At 38.6% G+C, this 14585-nt stretch overlaps 1 protein-coding gene across 1 annotated transcript in view; it reads right to left on the bottom strand.

Moving 5' to 3' along the window:
* KIF26B (kinesin family member 26B) overlaps positions 1–14585 on the bottom strand; it is a 280513-nt gene that overhangs the window by 161695 nt on the left and 104233 nt on the right. The window contains exon 3 of the mRNA XM_031059730.1: positions 5334–5500. Within this exon, the coding sequence (XP_030915590.1) occupies positions 5334–5500 (167 nt within the window). The remainder of the gene's footprint in view (positions 1–5333; positions 5501–14585) is intronic.

The raw sequence follows: 14585 nt of genomic DNA, 5'->3' as shown, positions 1-14585 counted from the left end.
CTGTGGATCTTTTATCTTAACATTCTTTTTATGTATTTCTTATGCAGCATATGATAAGGATGAGGGGAAAAAGTCAGAAGTTCTGATTAGAGTTATTAATATATAGTTTTGCAAATCTCCAAGAATCTGACCACAATTTAACTGTTAAATTTAGTTTGTTCAGCTAATGAAAGAAAATCCTGTTAGATTCCACATAGCTCAGACAGCAAAAAACCAAAACATGTTTTCACCCAAGTCTCAGAAAATAATTTTCTCCTGAGGATGTTGAGGTGACAACTATTTAAATTCAAGAACTTCCCAAGCAGTACCCAAACTAGGGAACCCCTGCATGAAAGAGGAACTGGATCCACCACTCTTCAGCATGAAGAAACACTATCACCTGAGTCATCTGCTGTTCAGACTAAAACATTCATAGAAAGGCACAGACAGGTAGATTTCACTGTCTGACAATGTTCACAGGCTCTTTCCTGAGAGGTCTCCGAGGCCTCTACAGCTCCCATGCCCTGGATGTGCCTGCACAGCCTGATGTGACCCTGCACCTGTCACAGGAGTATCAACAGCAGATTGCTGACCTGGCTCTCACACCTGCCAGGGGCACGCTTCAGCTACACCGGTTACAGCCACAAATCCAATGTTTCTCCTGTGGACCTTCCCATGACAAAGCTGGGCTCTCTGGAACAAGAATACCCTCTTCAACCCATTTCCTTCTCTGTTAGCTGCTGCCTCTTTTTCTTACCTGTTTTTCCTGTGTGTGTTCTGACAAATTCTCCATTGCAATGCCAGGAAAAGTTTATTTTTGTAAACTTGCCCCAGACCTCCAAAAAACTCAAGACAAGATGTTAAAATGGTGTGCCTACAATACACAGTAGTCTTTAAGGGAAAGCCCTTGTGTTTCCAGATTCCTTTGAGCTTTAAAACAGACATATACACAAAGATTGTATAGACTAACTATAAGGAAAAACAGCAAACATCAAAAGCTGTGTGCTTAAATGAAGTTTTCCACAGTTATGCAAAAAAAACAGGGAGGTATGAGATTTCAGGGTTTCTGGAGTGCTAAGTAATCAAAACAGCACAGCAGCTTTAACAAGAAGGGCCCACAAATACTGTCTTCATATCAGCTTTGTAGTTCATGCAAGAGAATTTTTTTAAATATTCAAAAAGGATTCTCTGGAATGGAAGGAAAACGTGTGGCATATTCAGCAGCGTTTTGAACACAACATTCACTGTACCCCTTGGCCACAGCGCACGGCCTCACCTCCTCTTCCCCTGCTGCCATACCACAAAGGGATGGGGAATGAGTGGGGAAAGGGTCAACAGCAGTTTTTCCAAGATGTAAGATAATTGTAAGTTGAGCTTATCCCACACTTAGTAGCTGTGTATGCATTATACATGCAACTAAGTTTTTCTATTCTTATTTTGTCTTAATGTAAGAGCTTTAAAAAAAATTGGACATTCTGTTTGAAAAACATGCCTTGCAACGTCTACAACAGTAGCACTGTGTGGCCCTCTTTAGTGTTTAGTTGCAAAAAGACATGGAAAATGATCCCTAGAACAGATTTTTCAGGCTACTTTCAAGATTATCTATATTCCCATTAGGCTCAATTAATCCAAATATGACTATATCTGATTTCAGACTGAGGCTGGCTTTTGTTCCAAATACACTGTTACACTTCCTGACTAGCAATAGGAAACAACTTTAAAGACTAGCACTCAAAAATATCTCCTCCTTGTCAAGTTTTTTTACCTTTTTTTACATCTCAAGTGAAATGGGCTTTTATGTCTCTCCTTTGTCCTCATGAAAAGTTCTTTCTCTCCAATAAAGCAAGTTTACTGTGATGGGGAAAACAAGGAACAGCACCAAGGTCCCAAAAACTTTAATGTATTGCCACAGACAACAGAAAGGCTCTGGTCCAGTTTTGACTTCTGGTTCCTGCATGATGCTATCATCTCAGAGAGACTACTGAAACTCTACAGCCTAGCCACAAGAGAGAGTTTTTATTCAGAAGGGCAGGTTCATTTACAGAGTAGTGAGTCAAAGCTAGAGTCAGAGCCACAGAAGTTTTCTCCGTGTAGAAATCAGCATAGGTAGGAATAAAATTACTATGCCCCTTGGCCTGATAAAGCTTCACCAGGGAAACAAGTGACAGAAGGCCCTTCCCTCAGTTCTTTGGCAGTATCAGCAAGGAACCTCCTAATCCCTTAGCTGGGGTGGCACACTGCTACATGGTGCTGGGAGGACACAAGGCAAGAGGCTGTCACACCTTAGGTTGCAATGGCCCAAAAATGCTGTGCTTCTTAGGACAAAGACCCAAACTGGAGGCAGAAGTTAAGTCATGCAAAAAAAATTCTAAAATACTCTTTAAATGATTCATTAGCATTATTTCACATTCACTAAATGAATTATTCTCATCATGAATGTGTACAGGTAAGAAGCAAGAATATTGCTAAATTAGCATGATTGAAGCATATCTGAGACAAAAATGAGTGATAGTCCTAAACAAAAAGGCAAATTTAGTGCTTGTCACAAAAAGCACAATTGATTGAATTCAGTTTCTGTGTCTGAATCACCATTAGAAATTCATTATTCATACCTGTATCATCTAATATTCATAAGCCTACCAGCTGAGCACTTTGGACAGTTTTCAATGTCAGTTGCTTTAAAGCATTCACATACTGTCCCACCGGAATCCTGATGTGTCATAAGTTCCCTTGCAGCGATATCCCAACAAATGACAATTCACAGAAGTTGCAGCCCTTCTAGCTGTTTTGGAAGTCTGTCAGCTATAGATCATGAAACCTAACAGTCAATTATTGAGACATCTGATAAGTCTCCTGGTTTTTAAAAACACTGAGAGTCGCTGTGGCCTTAGGATACTTCTCCATGGCTCAATGCCAGCTATAGGGCAGTCAAGTGACTGTCACTGTTGAACCAGTAGGGCCTGAGAACAGAAAAGTTATGAGCTCCCAGTAATCCATGCCTGATATTTCTGAAGTAATTACAACCAAAAGTTCCATGGATGCCTTGACATTTCCTCCGTACTACAGTATTTTAGTTAATTGGGTTTTTTTGTGATGATGGATGACTTATATCTGAGCCTCATCTCAGGTTTGCTTTGCTTGTTAGGGAAGTTAGAGTGAAATACTGTGGGTCATTATTCAAATTTCAAAAGAATAGGTTCTACTCTTCAATGCTGAACTTCAGCTTCACATTGGCAAATTTCTCTGGTTTTGTAATAATTTCTTACTTACTGTGAAAACATGGTTATGTGACACACATTCAAAAAAAGCATACATAGCTGGTAGTCACTACTCCATGTGCCACTGACAATCATAAAAAACAAAAGCTTAGAATTCATAGGTCTGGTACAAAGGACTGTTTCACATTGTAAAGAATGCACCATCTTAATGAGTTAGACAACCACTGCCTTCCACTTCACATTTTGTAAATCCACATACAAGTAGGTCCCTACACTTCTTACTACAACTTGACAGAAATCCAAATCGACACACAAGATGCAAAACAAAAATTAGTGATTTGAGTTTAGAAAACAACTTGGCGATTTTCTTGTTAAAAGGTCAAGCAGTGAGCAACTGACTTGAATTTGCTGCTTAATTGCCAGCATATGATGTAATTTGAAGTCCAGGACAAAACTGACTTACATAAGTGATATTAATCTAATTGTGCAATACCCCAAACTAAACCAGGCACTTTTGTCTTGCTAAGTATAGTTTTAAAATAAACAGTCTAAACATGAGATCTCTGCTGGACCAAGCACACCCAAGAATTCACAACATCAGCAAGAAGCTAACAGAGTTCTACTTAAAATGCTATGATTTACACTAGGGATTTTGAGTAAATTTAATTAGTTTCCTACATTTCAGCAGAGTATATTAAGAGCAAATGAATTCTCTCAGCATAAACAATGAAACAATGAAGAACAAATGAGTTAAGTCATCTTCATAAATCAATTCATGCTAAAATATGTGCTAATCCCAATCTGCACTCCAGCTAGATATTACCATGTGTGTACATTCAGCAATTTTAATTGAAATTGCCTGCAGTTAAACACAAAAGGGCAGCAAACCAAGACCACTGTCATCATTCACATTTGCTATTGCAGCATCTCATCTGAAAAGAAAAAATGGCAGAGTTGCCTCAAACAACTGGATCTTCTAAAATGCTATGCTTAATCCTTTTATATGACTCACTCGTGGTATGGCACTGATTGAACGCATGCAGCCCTCGCGTTGGTGAGGAAAAATAGGAGAGGAACATATTGTTTCCAAATTTATGGAGTCCAACAACTTTATAAGTTTTCCATTTACCTTTAAAATAAAATAGAAGCATGTGGAATTACTAACAGTTTGGCTCTCTCAAGGGAAGGAAGCTGATCAGAAAGTGCTTGAGGCGCTTGCTCAAAGTTCACTCCATGTTTTGAAATCAAGATCTCTCACTGGATTGGACTGGAAGTGCCATAATAATGGCTTATTCTCCTGTTATTTCATTACTCTTCCCAAGTCAATCTTCTAGTTAATAAAAAGCATTAAAATACAAGGATTATTTCAATGTCTTTTGTTGCATAAGGGTTCAACTGGGCTAAAAAGAATCTGTTCTGTAAAGAGCACATTTCTGTACAAAAAAACCCCATTTTTCTTAGTGATAATTGATATTTCACTTATTAGCTGATATGCCCATTTCACAAAACATTTTACTAACAAATTAATCAAGACAGCCATAAGATTTTTTAAATTAAGCCTTATCTCATAGATTTCTTTTAACAATGTCTGAATATTCAACACAAAGCATGTTCCAAGGCTGAATTTAGACTCTCAGGTCAGTTTAGTGGAACAGCAGGAACTGAAGGTGAAACCTTAAATTTTCAGTCTGAAAGTGAAACCTTGATAATTTCCCTAGATGGAAGTAAAATTCAAAAAGAAGTCTGAATATTGCCACCAAACTGAACTAGCCACCTCCAGTTAGCTCTATAGTTAATTGCTTGTCTCAAGAAATTACTTGGATGAGCCCTTCTTGTTCAGGGATACACCCCTCTAAATATGCCACAAAGTCAAGTGCCATTCCAGGAATGCAATCACATTTTAACCAAATCAAGCACTGAAGAGATATTTTACAGAAGAGCGTAGAAGTGTCATCCCCTTTTACAGATAAATGCATGTTGTTGGATTAAAAACATTTTCATTATAATTGCTGCAAGTTTCTGATAGATCTGTATCTACACCCATGTTTTGACATGATATTCTTTTTCACTATGGAGTTGTCTCCTTTAAAAGAAATTGTGTGTCCAGCAAAGGAAAATCTGAGAAATCTCTCTTACCTGGCAAAAAATGATGCTGCCACCGAGGAGCCTGTGGATACTTCACTGGCAACATATGCGCTCTGGGAAGCAGGGAAGCTGTACAGGGAGGGTTTGTCTGCATTGTAGCGGTTCAGTGCTGCTTCGGTCAGGCCCTCTCGACCAGTCTCTGTCATAAACTGAGATATCTGAAGACAGAAAAAAAGCAGAAGTGTCATCAGCTAAAGCTCACTGGTTGACCCCTCCTAATCCAGCAATGCCTCTGGATTGCAGACAGAGTAAGAAAGAGGCACTTCATTCACTCCCTCTTTGCTGCTCTGTGAACAAGCTTATTGCTGCTTTCACACTAATCTACAGTACTGAAGCTCAGCTCTAACCTTGTTCTGCATTAGAACAAATGGCATAAATTTATCCCGCCACTAAAAATGTCAATGATGTATATGGTTTTCCATCCATACACAAAAGAAAGAGTAAACTATAATCTTTTCTTGGTCTTACCTCAAGATAAAAAAAAGATTAGAATTGTGCAAAATATGTATATTTTATTTCAGGTGGGGGTGGAGATTAAAAGGATTTTTTGTCTTTGTAAAATAACACCTCTCTAGTGTATTAAACATTTTTGTTGACCTTTCTCCAGCAAACTCAACAGCATAGGACAGAGTCCCTCGGGATCTTAGGCAATTTATCACCTCTCTGCAAAATTGGGATCATTACTATTTACTTTCATTGCCTTTCTTAAAAGGTTTTAAGCATCATGTGATTTCATTCTTCTGATGGCCCATCTAACATTTTTTTCTTACCAGGAAGTCTCATCTCAGCCTTTCATTGTCTGAAAAGAATCAGAGTTCCATCAGACTTGACCTGGCTCTCATCAAATTGGCTGAAAGATCTTTGACTTCAGAGAAAGCTGGGTAAGCTCTACTGAGGCAACTCCTCAATAGTTTGAATTCAGTTTCTTGAGTTCTGCATGAATTTACAATGCTGTCATGTCATCTCCCATACTTCATGTAATTTTTAACAAATTCCCTTTCCTCCTTCCGTCATTTCCACAACAAATAGCTTCTGTTCACCAATGCATGACACAAAATTACAACGTATACCTAAAAAGAACCCTTTCAGGTTATTGCTAGTGATCATCCACAGCATAGCTTCCTTCCCCCTGCAAAAAGTTTCCAAGAGGTAGTCTCTCACCTGTTCAATTTCATATCTCTACATCACACCACAAAAACAACAAAACATCTTTGTGAGGCACATCAAAAAAAGTATTTTGAATCATCCTGAAGTTCTTTTTCAACTTAGGCTTGCATTATTTGACCTGTTAAACATTTCAGCAATCAAAAGCAAAGGTGAAGAACTGATTTTTATTTGTGAGGGAAAGAAGACATGATATGACAACATTTTTTTAGGCCAACTATTGTGCAGCCCCTGTTTCTCTCACAGAAAATTGCTATCCATTCTGCTATATCTAAAATAATCGGAGTGCTTATCCTTATTTTACATACTTTTAGACCAATGAACCGTAATACTTCAAGAACAAGAATGTTAAACTAGCCTCTCTATTTTTATGAGGAACCAGAAGATTGCTGAAAGTGGCCCCATCATGTTAATCCCATGCTGAGCCATTCCAGTTTACAGGATTCACTACACAGAATGAACAGTGCTCTCAGAAGGCTATAAGTGAAGACCTGGACTTAAATCATCTCATACTACTGGTAGAATGCAGGAATTTAGGCTGCCTGGCAGAATACCTCCTTACATTTCCAGAGTGAAGGCAGACAGTTCTTCAGTGTCCTGCTACCCTATGTAGGTCCACCTGGGGCACCCAGCACTCTTGAATTCACTAAACAATATTTCCTTAAATATCACATAATACTTGATAACTCAGCTGTTTATCTTTGTAATGAACTAACACAAGATTCTGCTCTGTCCCCTTCAATTATCCTGAAACCAAATTCCTCACCTTAATTAATTAATTACCATTGCTGGCAATGTCACTGGGAGCTGCTACTGCCATGGCAAATGGAAAGCAGTTAAGAAGTTGGTGAATTGACTTATCTCAGCTGCAATCATAACCTCCCCATCTACTGCCAAATAAAGATTTGCTGCTCCAAATATGAATATCCACAGCCAGTGCAATACACTTCTATTGGCATCAGCAGATCCCCTGAAGTTGTGAGATGGTGAGGCTTGAGAGAGGCATTTCAGACAATTGCAAAACAGGAAAGTATTTCTGTGTCTTGGTGTTTAGGACACCATGAAAGCCATGTCACATTGGTGACATGGTTTCTGCAATTGTGGAGACTTTCTGATGATCCTCATCCACATCCACAAGTCCAACATGAACTTCAGAGAAATAAAATTCCTCAAACTGATTGTGCACATTCCTTGAAAGTATCACTCTCAAGCTTCCCAGAATTTGTCTAAATGGTTGGTTCCTGAGTTTTTTTGATAAGTAGTTCTTAAACACAAGCACTCCAAAATAATCACTTAACAAACAGACATGAGATTCCTTTAGAAATATATAAACCACTGCCCCTCACCTATGCACTCAGAGAAAAGTATATATTAGTCAGCAAACAGAATGTTAATGCTTTTTAATAAATGGGGATGAAGATTTTATAAAGCCTGTTGTTTAGATGACATTTTCTTATTGTAAACTACAAAGGAAATTAAGAAGGTGGAAATAATAAAATATATTCACAAAATCTGTATTTGTGCAGTACCACAAATAGAACAGAGAGAAGTGAGAAAAATAATACTTACTTTTGTAATCACATATACTATGGGCAGATGCAGAATGGGGTTGTTCTATATAATTTTAGGGGTTTCAGTAACATAAATAATATAATATAAATGCTGTTTTATCACACGTCCTACACAACAGCCCAAGTACTACAGGGATGGTCAGCTGCTCAAACTGCAAGCTCTGAAACATCTCTATGGTACTGACCACCAGTGCCTGCTGGACAGGCAGCAGCTCTCCCTCCTGCTCAATCACACCACTTGCTTTGCTGCAGAAAACAATGTGAACAAAAATTGTTCATATTGACATATCATCTGCAAAAAGCAGCATCCCTGAGTGCCCTCCTAGAGACACCCTGGATGAACACCCATAAAACAGTATTGGGATTGTTAAAGACCCTCTTGATCCTGAGGGTCCAGCAACACTGCCTGGTTTCCTTACAGATGCTGACAAACTTCCTAGGCAAAAAAATCTGCTTCTTAGCAGGAACTCGGTCAGAACTAAATTCCAAATATACATAATGTCTATCCTTGTGCTCCATTATTTACTCTTTTCCGCAGCAGGGACACTTCTTAGTCAAGACCATATTTCAGGGATACCAAAATGGGAACATACCTAAGACACATAAAAACCAATATAAAATAAGAATTGGCCTAGCCACAGTTCAGGATCTCCTAACCTACAAGTGATCTCCACTTTTAGTACTTTTTACTTTCTGCCATTGTGGGATTTTTTCAATAGTGAAATGTCTCTAGAAGCAACAAAAACTGAAATATTAACCTGAATTTCATTCTCTAATTCTTAATCTGAGAAGCCTGCAGCACTACTTTGCGTTACACAGGAAAAGAGCCACAGAAGTATCTTGTGATACTACAACCCTCATAACCTCTAACAGGTTTTGTCTGAATGAGTTCAAGTCACTCTGTTGCTATCTTTTCCTTATATCCCTGTGATCATGCAGCCAGTGGAAACAAAAGGAAAGGTGGTGCCATGCCAAATTCTGTGCCAGGCTGTGAACCTTTTATGAACCTTTCCAGAGTATTATTTCTACTGCACAAATTTATACATGTGGGTCAATCTGCAGGCTGAGTACCTCACCAGACACCAAGATATGCGCCCACAATATTTGACTGATAAATCCTCATTTGTTCCCAGAATGCCATACAAACATGTAAAGCAGGGGGTAGAAAGGAGGCCAGAATATTCACTTATCCAAAACCAACTGACTTCAAGTCAGTTATTTTGCATTTCTTTCTTTTGTCTCACAGATTAAGAGTGTAGAGATCATTCCAGCCATTACACCAAACTCAAGAGAGGGATTTGGAGATAATCTTGCCATCTCATTTAGTCTGTGCTCCAGTCACAGCAGCAAATTAGCTCTTTCTCTTCTGGCCATGCTTTCTGAAGTTCACACATATGCAAACTTGAGTAAATAACCCAGGATATTTACTCAAGTTTGCATATGTGTGAACTTCAGAAAGCACGGCCAGATATATGCATTTAAGGAAAAAATACTCATAGAACAGACATTTACAAAGCTCTTGGAGAATTTTTCTCCCCATCCCAGTTCAAAGAACATAGCTTAAAATTACTCTTTGAGCATTAAAAAACTCAGGTGATTTTTTTTTGACCTTTTTCTTTTTCCACACTAACACAGTTCATGGAAATCTGCCCTTTTACTGTCACCATCTCTCTTAGGAGACGCTGTTTCTATACTTAAGGGGGAAAAGATTTGATTACTAAATTCTCTTTCTTCTTTGTGAGTACCCACATAGTATATACATGAGGTTTAAGATCAGTTAATAGGATATATTTTGAGAAATTCCTTTATAGATTTTTTGGCAGTACATCACTGCCTGGATAAGCAACAAAAAGACAAAGCATGAAACAACGCAACCTTTCATGCCTCAATAAAAACCTTTTAAGTGCACATGGAACAAGACAGATATCCCTCCCAAGGCTCCATTTTTTTCTTCTGTCTCATAAATGCAAGGCAACCATTAACCTCCTCTTTCTCTGCTTTCTGACACTACACAGCAAGAGCTGGAGATAAATCATGATTTAAATTCTGTACTTCATAGGAAAAAGATGGCTCTGCAGTTAAACCACAGGTGTCAGCTGGGATAGATTCTCTTCCCGTCCCAATTACACAGTCTCTCTGTGCATAAGATTTGCCATTGTGCAGTATGAGGTTAATTATATTTACATAAGGGCATTTTATAGCCAAGCTCATTAATGTTTCTAAAACTCCTGACTGAGGACTCCCAACTGAAATTACCTATGCATACCTTACAAATGAAAGTTAGCATTTTTGAAAGATGGGAAATATTCATTGCTCTGGAGGTAGTGAAGCATTCAGGACCATCCCCACAATCTAGCTAACATCAGTAACTGACAAATGAAGCAGATGCACAGAAATGTGTGAAATACATCCATATATGAAGGTAAGTTCAAAGTATAAATCTGTGTTCAAGTTCACTATAAAGCAATTCTCAGTGTCCAGAATTCCTAACCTCAGGAGAGAAGCTCACCAGCAAGAAGAAACTGAAGGTAGAAAGCTCTCTTTCATAAACACACGTACACTCATGAATGACTTCTTTGGTAATCTACTCTTTATTCAGAGCAGCACTGGATTTTCTGCCCAATAAATACTGACTAAATTACTTCCTGGGTTATTTTAGACAATAAATGTCTACATTAACCAACAAAAAAGTTCTTCTGAAAGACTCATCTTTTAAGATGAGTTGAGGGAAGCACTAAAGGATACATCTCTCAGCTCTGCATACCAAAAACATCATAAATTAATATAAACCTGTTTATAACACAAGCTTAACAACTAAATACCAAGTTTTCCATTGCGCACAATCAGGCACTCTGGCTGTTCTACAATATTAATCTTTTACCTTCCAACCAACACCTTTTGGTCATCAGTTTCTTCTCAGTCATAGCAAGATAAAAGTTATTCTTCCCATTTGGCTCAAAGAGGCTGGTTTCTGGTGTATGGGAGTGATGAAACAAGCAGTGGGAGGTGCAACTCACAGTACATCCTGCATGCGATCCTTCTTCTGACACACGCATGGAAAACCAAATCTTTCCCAAGAACTGAGCAGCCCTGTTTTTCCTGGGCTTGATCTACTAGTTCTTAAATGTTGAAGCAAGATTCTAATTTACAAACTAATTTTGAAAACTGAAAGAATTTGCTTCCTTTAGTGCATAAGAGTTCACTGTCTGATGTGCTGGTACAGTAGACTGCAGAATGAGATTAAAAACCAGAAGTTTTCTGTCAGTTACCATCTTCCCAGCCACTAAAACTGTCGGTGGAATTACAGTAACTTCCCTATAGGAAGCAGCATCAGAAAAGAAATGGAGCAAGAGCTGACACTTCTTGAGTCTCTTCAGAAGGGAGGTTAATGAAGAAAATACTGGAATTCTACCTCACCTGCAAATGGCATTTCTCACCAAGGAAATTTATCAGTAAGTAGTAGGCCCTCTTCCCATAAGTTAGCAATTTTCTCTGAGCCCTTCTGGTAATAATGACTTCATCCTTTTTGCCTAACATGGAAATTCTGCATTAAGATCTGTGCAGTAACAAAAAAGTGCAGCATAAATTTATGTTTGGTAGCATTCAAAGGACAAGATAACAGCTAGGATCCATTGTACTCAGTATAAAAAAGAAAGACAAATGTGGATAATTTGACATTTATTAGATTTCATTTTCATAATTTTACCGTGTTGTGGGGAGATGTTAGCATGTGAAAATAGGAAAGATAAATAATAATGGGTCAGTTTCAAATACCCTTGTTAAATACAGCTTTAAATGTTTTGAGTTAAAGCTGGTAGAGTGTTTATTGAACTACCATTAAACTGAAGCTGGATTTTAAGGGCAGAGGGGTAGAGAAAAAGAGAAATTTTGTGCTGCCCACACAACTATCAAATTATTAACACATCCTTCACAGGGCAAAAAGGAACAATTACACCATTCAATCAGAGCAACTTGAAAGTGGTGGTCATTTCCAAAGTCATTCATCTTTTAATACACCACAGAGTACCAAGGACATACTCTGCATCTCTCACAAATCACTCACTACAACAGAAGACACATTTAAAGAATTATTCAGGACAAAGTTCACCTTTAGAAAAAAAATCATTTTCAATCAGTAAGCAAGCTCCTGTAGCTAAGGGCACTGGCATAATCCTACAGCATTTAGCCATTTGATTATGACCTTTCTCTCTCTCAGTAAAATACTGAGCAGCTCTATAACCAGAGATCAGTGCAACTACTGATACAGACTCTGAACAAGAGCAAGACAGCAGATCCTGATAGCCCTTTCCTTGTCAAAAGAATGTGTTCTAGGAGAAAGAGGCTGACAAAGGACACACATAATGTCATGCTGTATTCAAACTCTTTCTTGGATGTAGACATCCTGAAGCTGCTTACCAAAGGCAAGGCACTGTTCATTGTGAGCACTGAAACTCTAGAGAGTATCTTTGCACACACTTTGCTCCTACTTCACACAAACCTGCACACAAAATCTGATATATTGATCTAGCAGAAAGGGCTACTGTAACAGCACAGATTGTGGGTAAACACTAAACAAGGCACCTTAGAAAAAGTGAGGTTTTTCCAAGGGAGAATCACTGGCATAGTAAGAATGCTGATTATGCTTTGTATTTAATCAGAGTCATTATTTAGTCTAAACTACTTTTATTTAAACATAAATTAGTTACCATGACAGCATGTAGAGTTTAATTGCAACCTCCAGCTTCCTGCTGTCCAAAAGAAAGATGACTTTTCACTATTGCAGCCACCTCTCATGTCCCTCTAGAAAGCAGATAATAATGATGATGATGACTATCATCATTATCACTATTATTATTAACACAGATCCAGTGCATTCTTTGGCACAGCTGAAACCCAAATTTTTGCAGGCATGGGCACATCTTCCCATTAAAGCTGCTAAGTTATATTTAGTTCCATGTCACGCTCAAGAGCTCATTAAATGGAAACATTTTACCCTGAATTGCTGAATGTCTCAAGATCAGCTACTTAGAGATTGATCAGGCATCCAAATAATGGTGGATTCCTTTTCCATAAGACATTTTCCTCAAATTCTTACACTTAAAAGAGTTCTGCCTTACAAAACAGGAGTTTTTTTTCCAGTTGGATCCCTCTAAGAGTCCTGGGATTTATCCAGGTGGGATTTATCCAAGAGTACTATTCAAGTGAATGGCTGATGTCATCATGAGATGTCTCACAATGATTGCTGAACAGTCTTGGAAATCCTGAGAGGTCCTGATTGACTAAAAGCTTCGTAACACTATCCCAATTTTCAGGAAGGGAAAAGGAATGACCCTGGTGACTACAGGCCCGTCAGTCTCACTTCAGTGCCTGCTAAAATCATGAAGATCATACTAGGAGTTATTGCAAAACACTTGAAGGACAACACAGTCATTGGTCACAGCCAGCATGGTTCTGTGAGGGGATGTCCTGCTTGTCAAACCAGACTTCCTTTTATGACAAGGTAACACACCTTGCATTCAGGACAGCAAATATCTACCTCAAATGAACTCAATCCCTGTACAGAAGTAGATTCAAGTCAGCAGTACTCCTTTAGTCAGAGTGACACAGCATGTAAATTTTATTTATTAGCTGCTTCTTAATTATCATACTATTTTCTGACAGGTAAGACCTCTACCTTGTTACAAAACCACACAAGCTATCAGAAGTACCTTTTTCAATAGCCTCAAAGTTTTCTCATGTCCCTTCAGGATTATGCCAGCCTTTTCTATTCCTCTCCAAGGAAGCTACAGGCTGGATAGCCTTTCTGGGTTGTAAATATGCAGGCCCTCCTTGCCCCAGAGGCCCTCAGTGAAGCAGACTTGCCACAGGCAGACTCCTGTAGGGCTATGAGCATCCCTTTGGAGTAAAGCACCATCAGCACAGCCCACATACACCTCTCATTCACAAAGTTCCACCAGCCAAGCCTCTGCTGACAGAACAGCAATGTAAGGTTTCCCAGCTGGCATATCCCCACACCGACTCTGCAAATGAAAAATAGGAACATCATCCAGCAAAGACAGGTTCTGTTCTCAATTTTGGGTCTCTAAGCATTTTAGCAATGCAAAAAAAGGCACTGTGCAGCAACACAATAAAACTGCTTCCTTTCTCATCAAGAAGATGGCAATAACATATCAATCTGTTGGAAAGCTGAGGCTACCTATAGCTTTCAGAAGTTTTTTTTACAAGCTACTTTTATGAAGTTGTTAATTCTCTTAGCTACCTATATATCTTGCTGCAGTATAAAGCTGTGCAGCTGTAATTTAATCATATCTTTTTGCACTATGTCTTATTCTCTATCAGATTAGTAACATTTTACAGGAGAAAATGCATTTCTTTTGTGTGACTCAGTCAAAGCTGTTTTCATACATCCAGATTCAGCTCTCTCACTGTAATCCCTTGTTGCATCAGCCACTTTTTGAGTCCTCAGCAGCCAGGCTAATTGTGCTAAAATAACTGGTGCAGGAATCGG

The sequence above is a fragment of the Geospiza fortis genome, unplaced genomic scaffold (genome assembly GCF_000277835.1).
Source record: "Geospiza fortis unplaced genomic scaffold, GeoFor_1.0 scaffold41, whole genome shotgun sequence".
Lineage (NCBI taxonomy): Eukaryota > Metazoa > Chordata > Aves > Passeriformes > Thraupidae > Geospiza > Geospiza fortis.
Note: the sequence above shows the minus strand (reverse complement) of the source record. Positions and strands in the feature narration are given on the sequence as shown.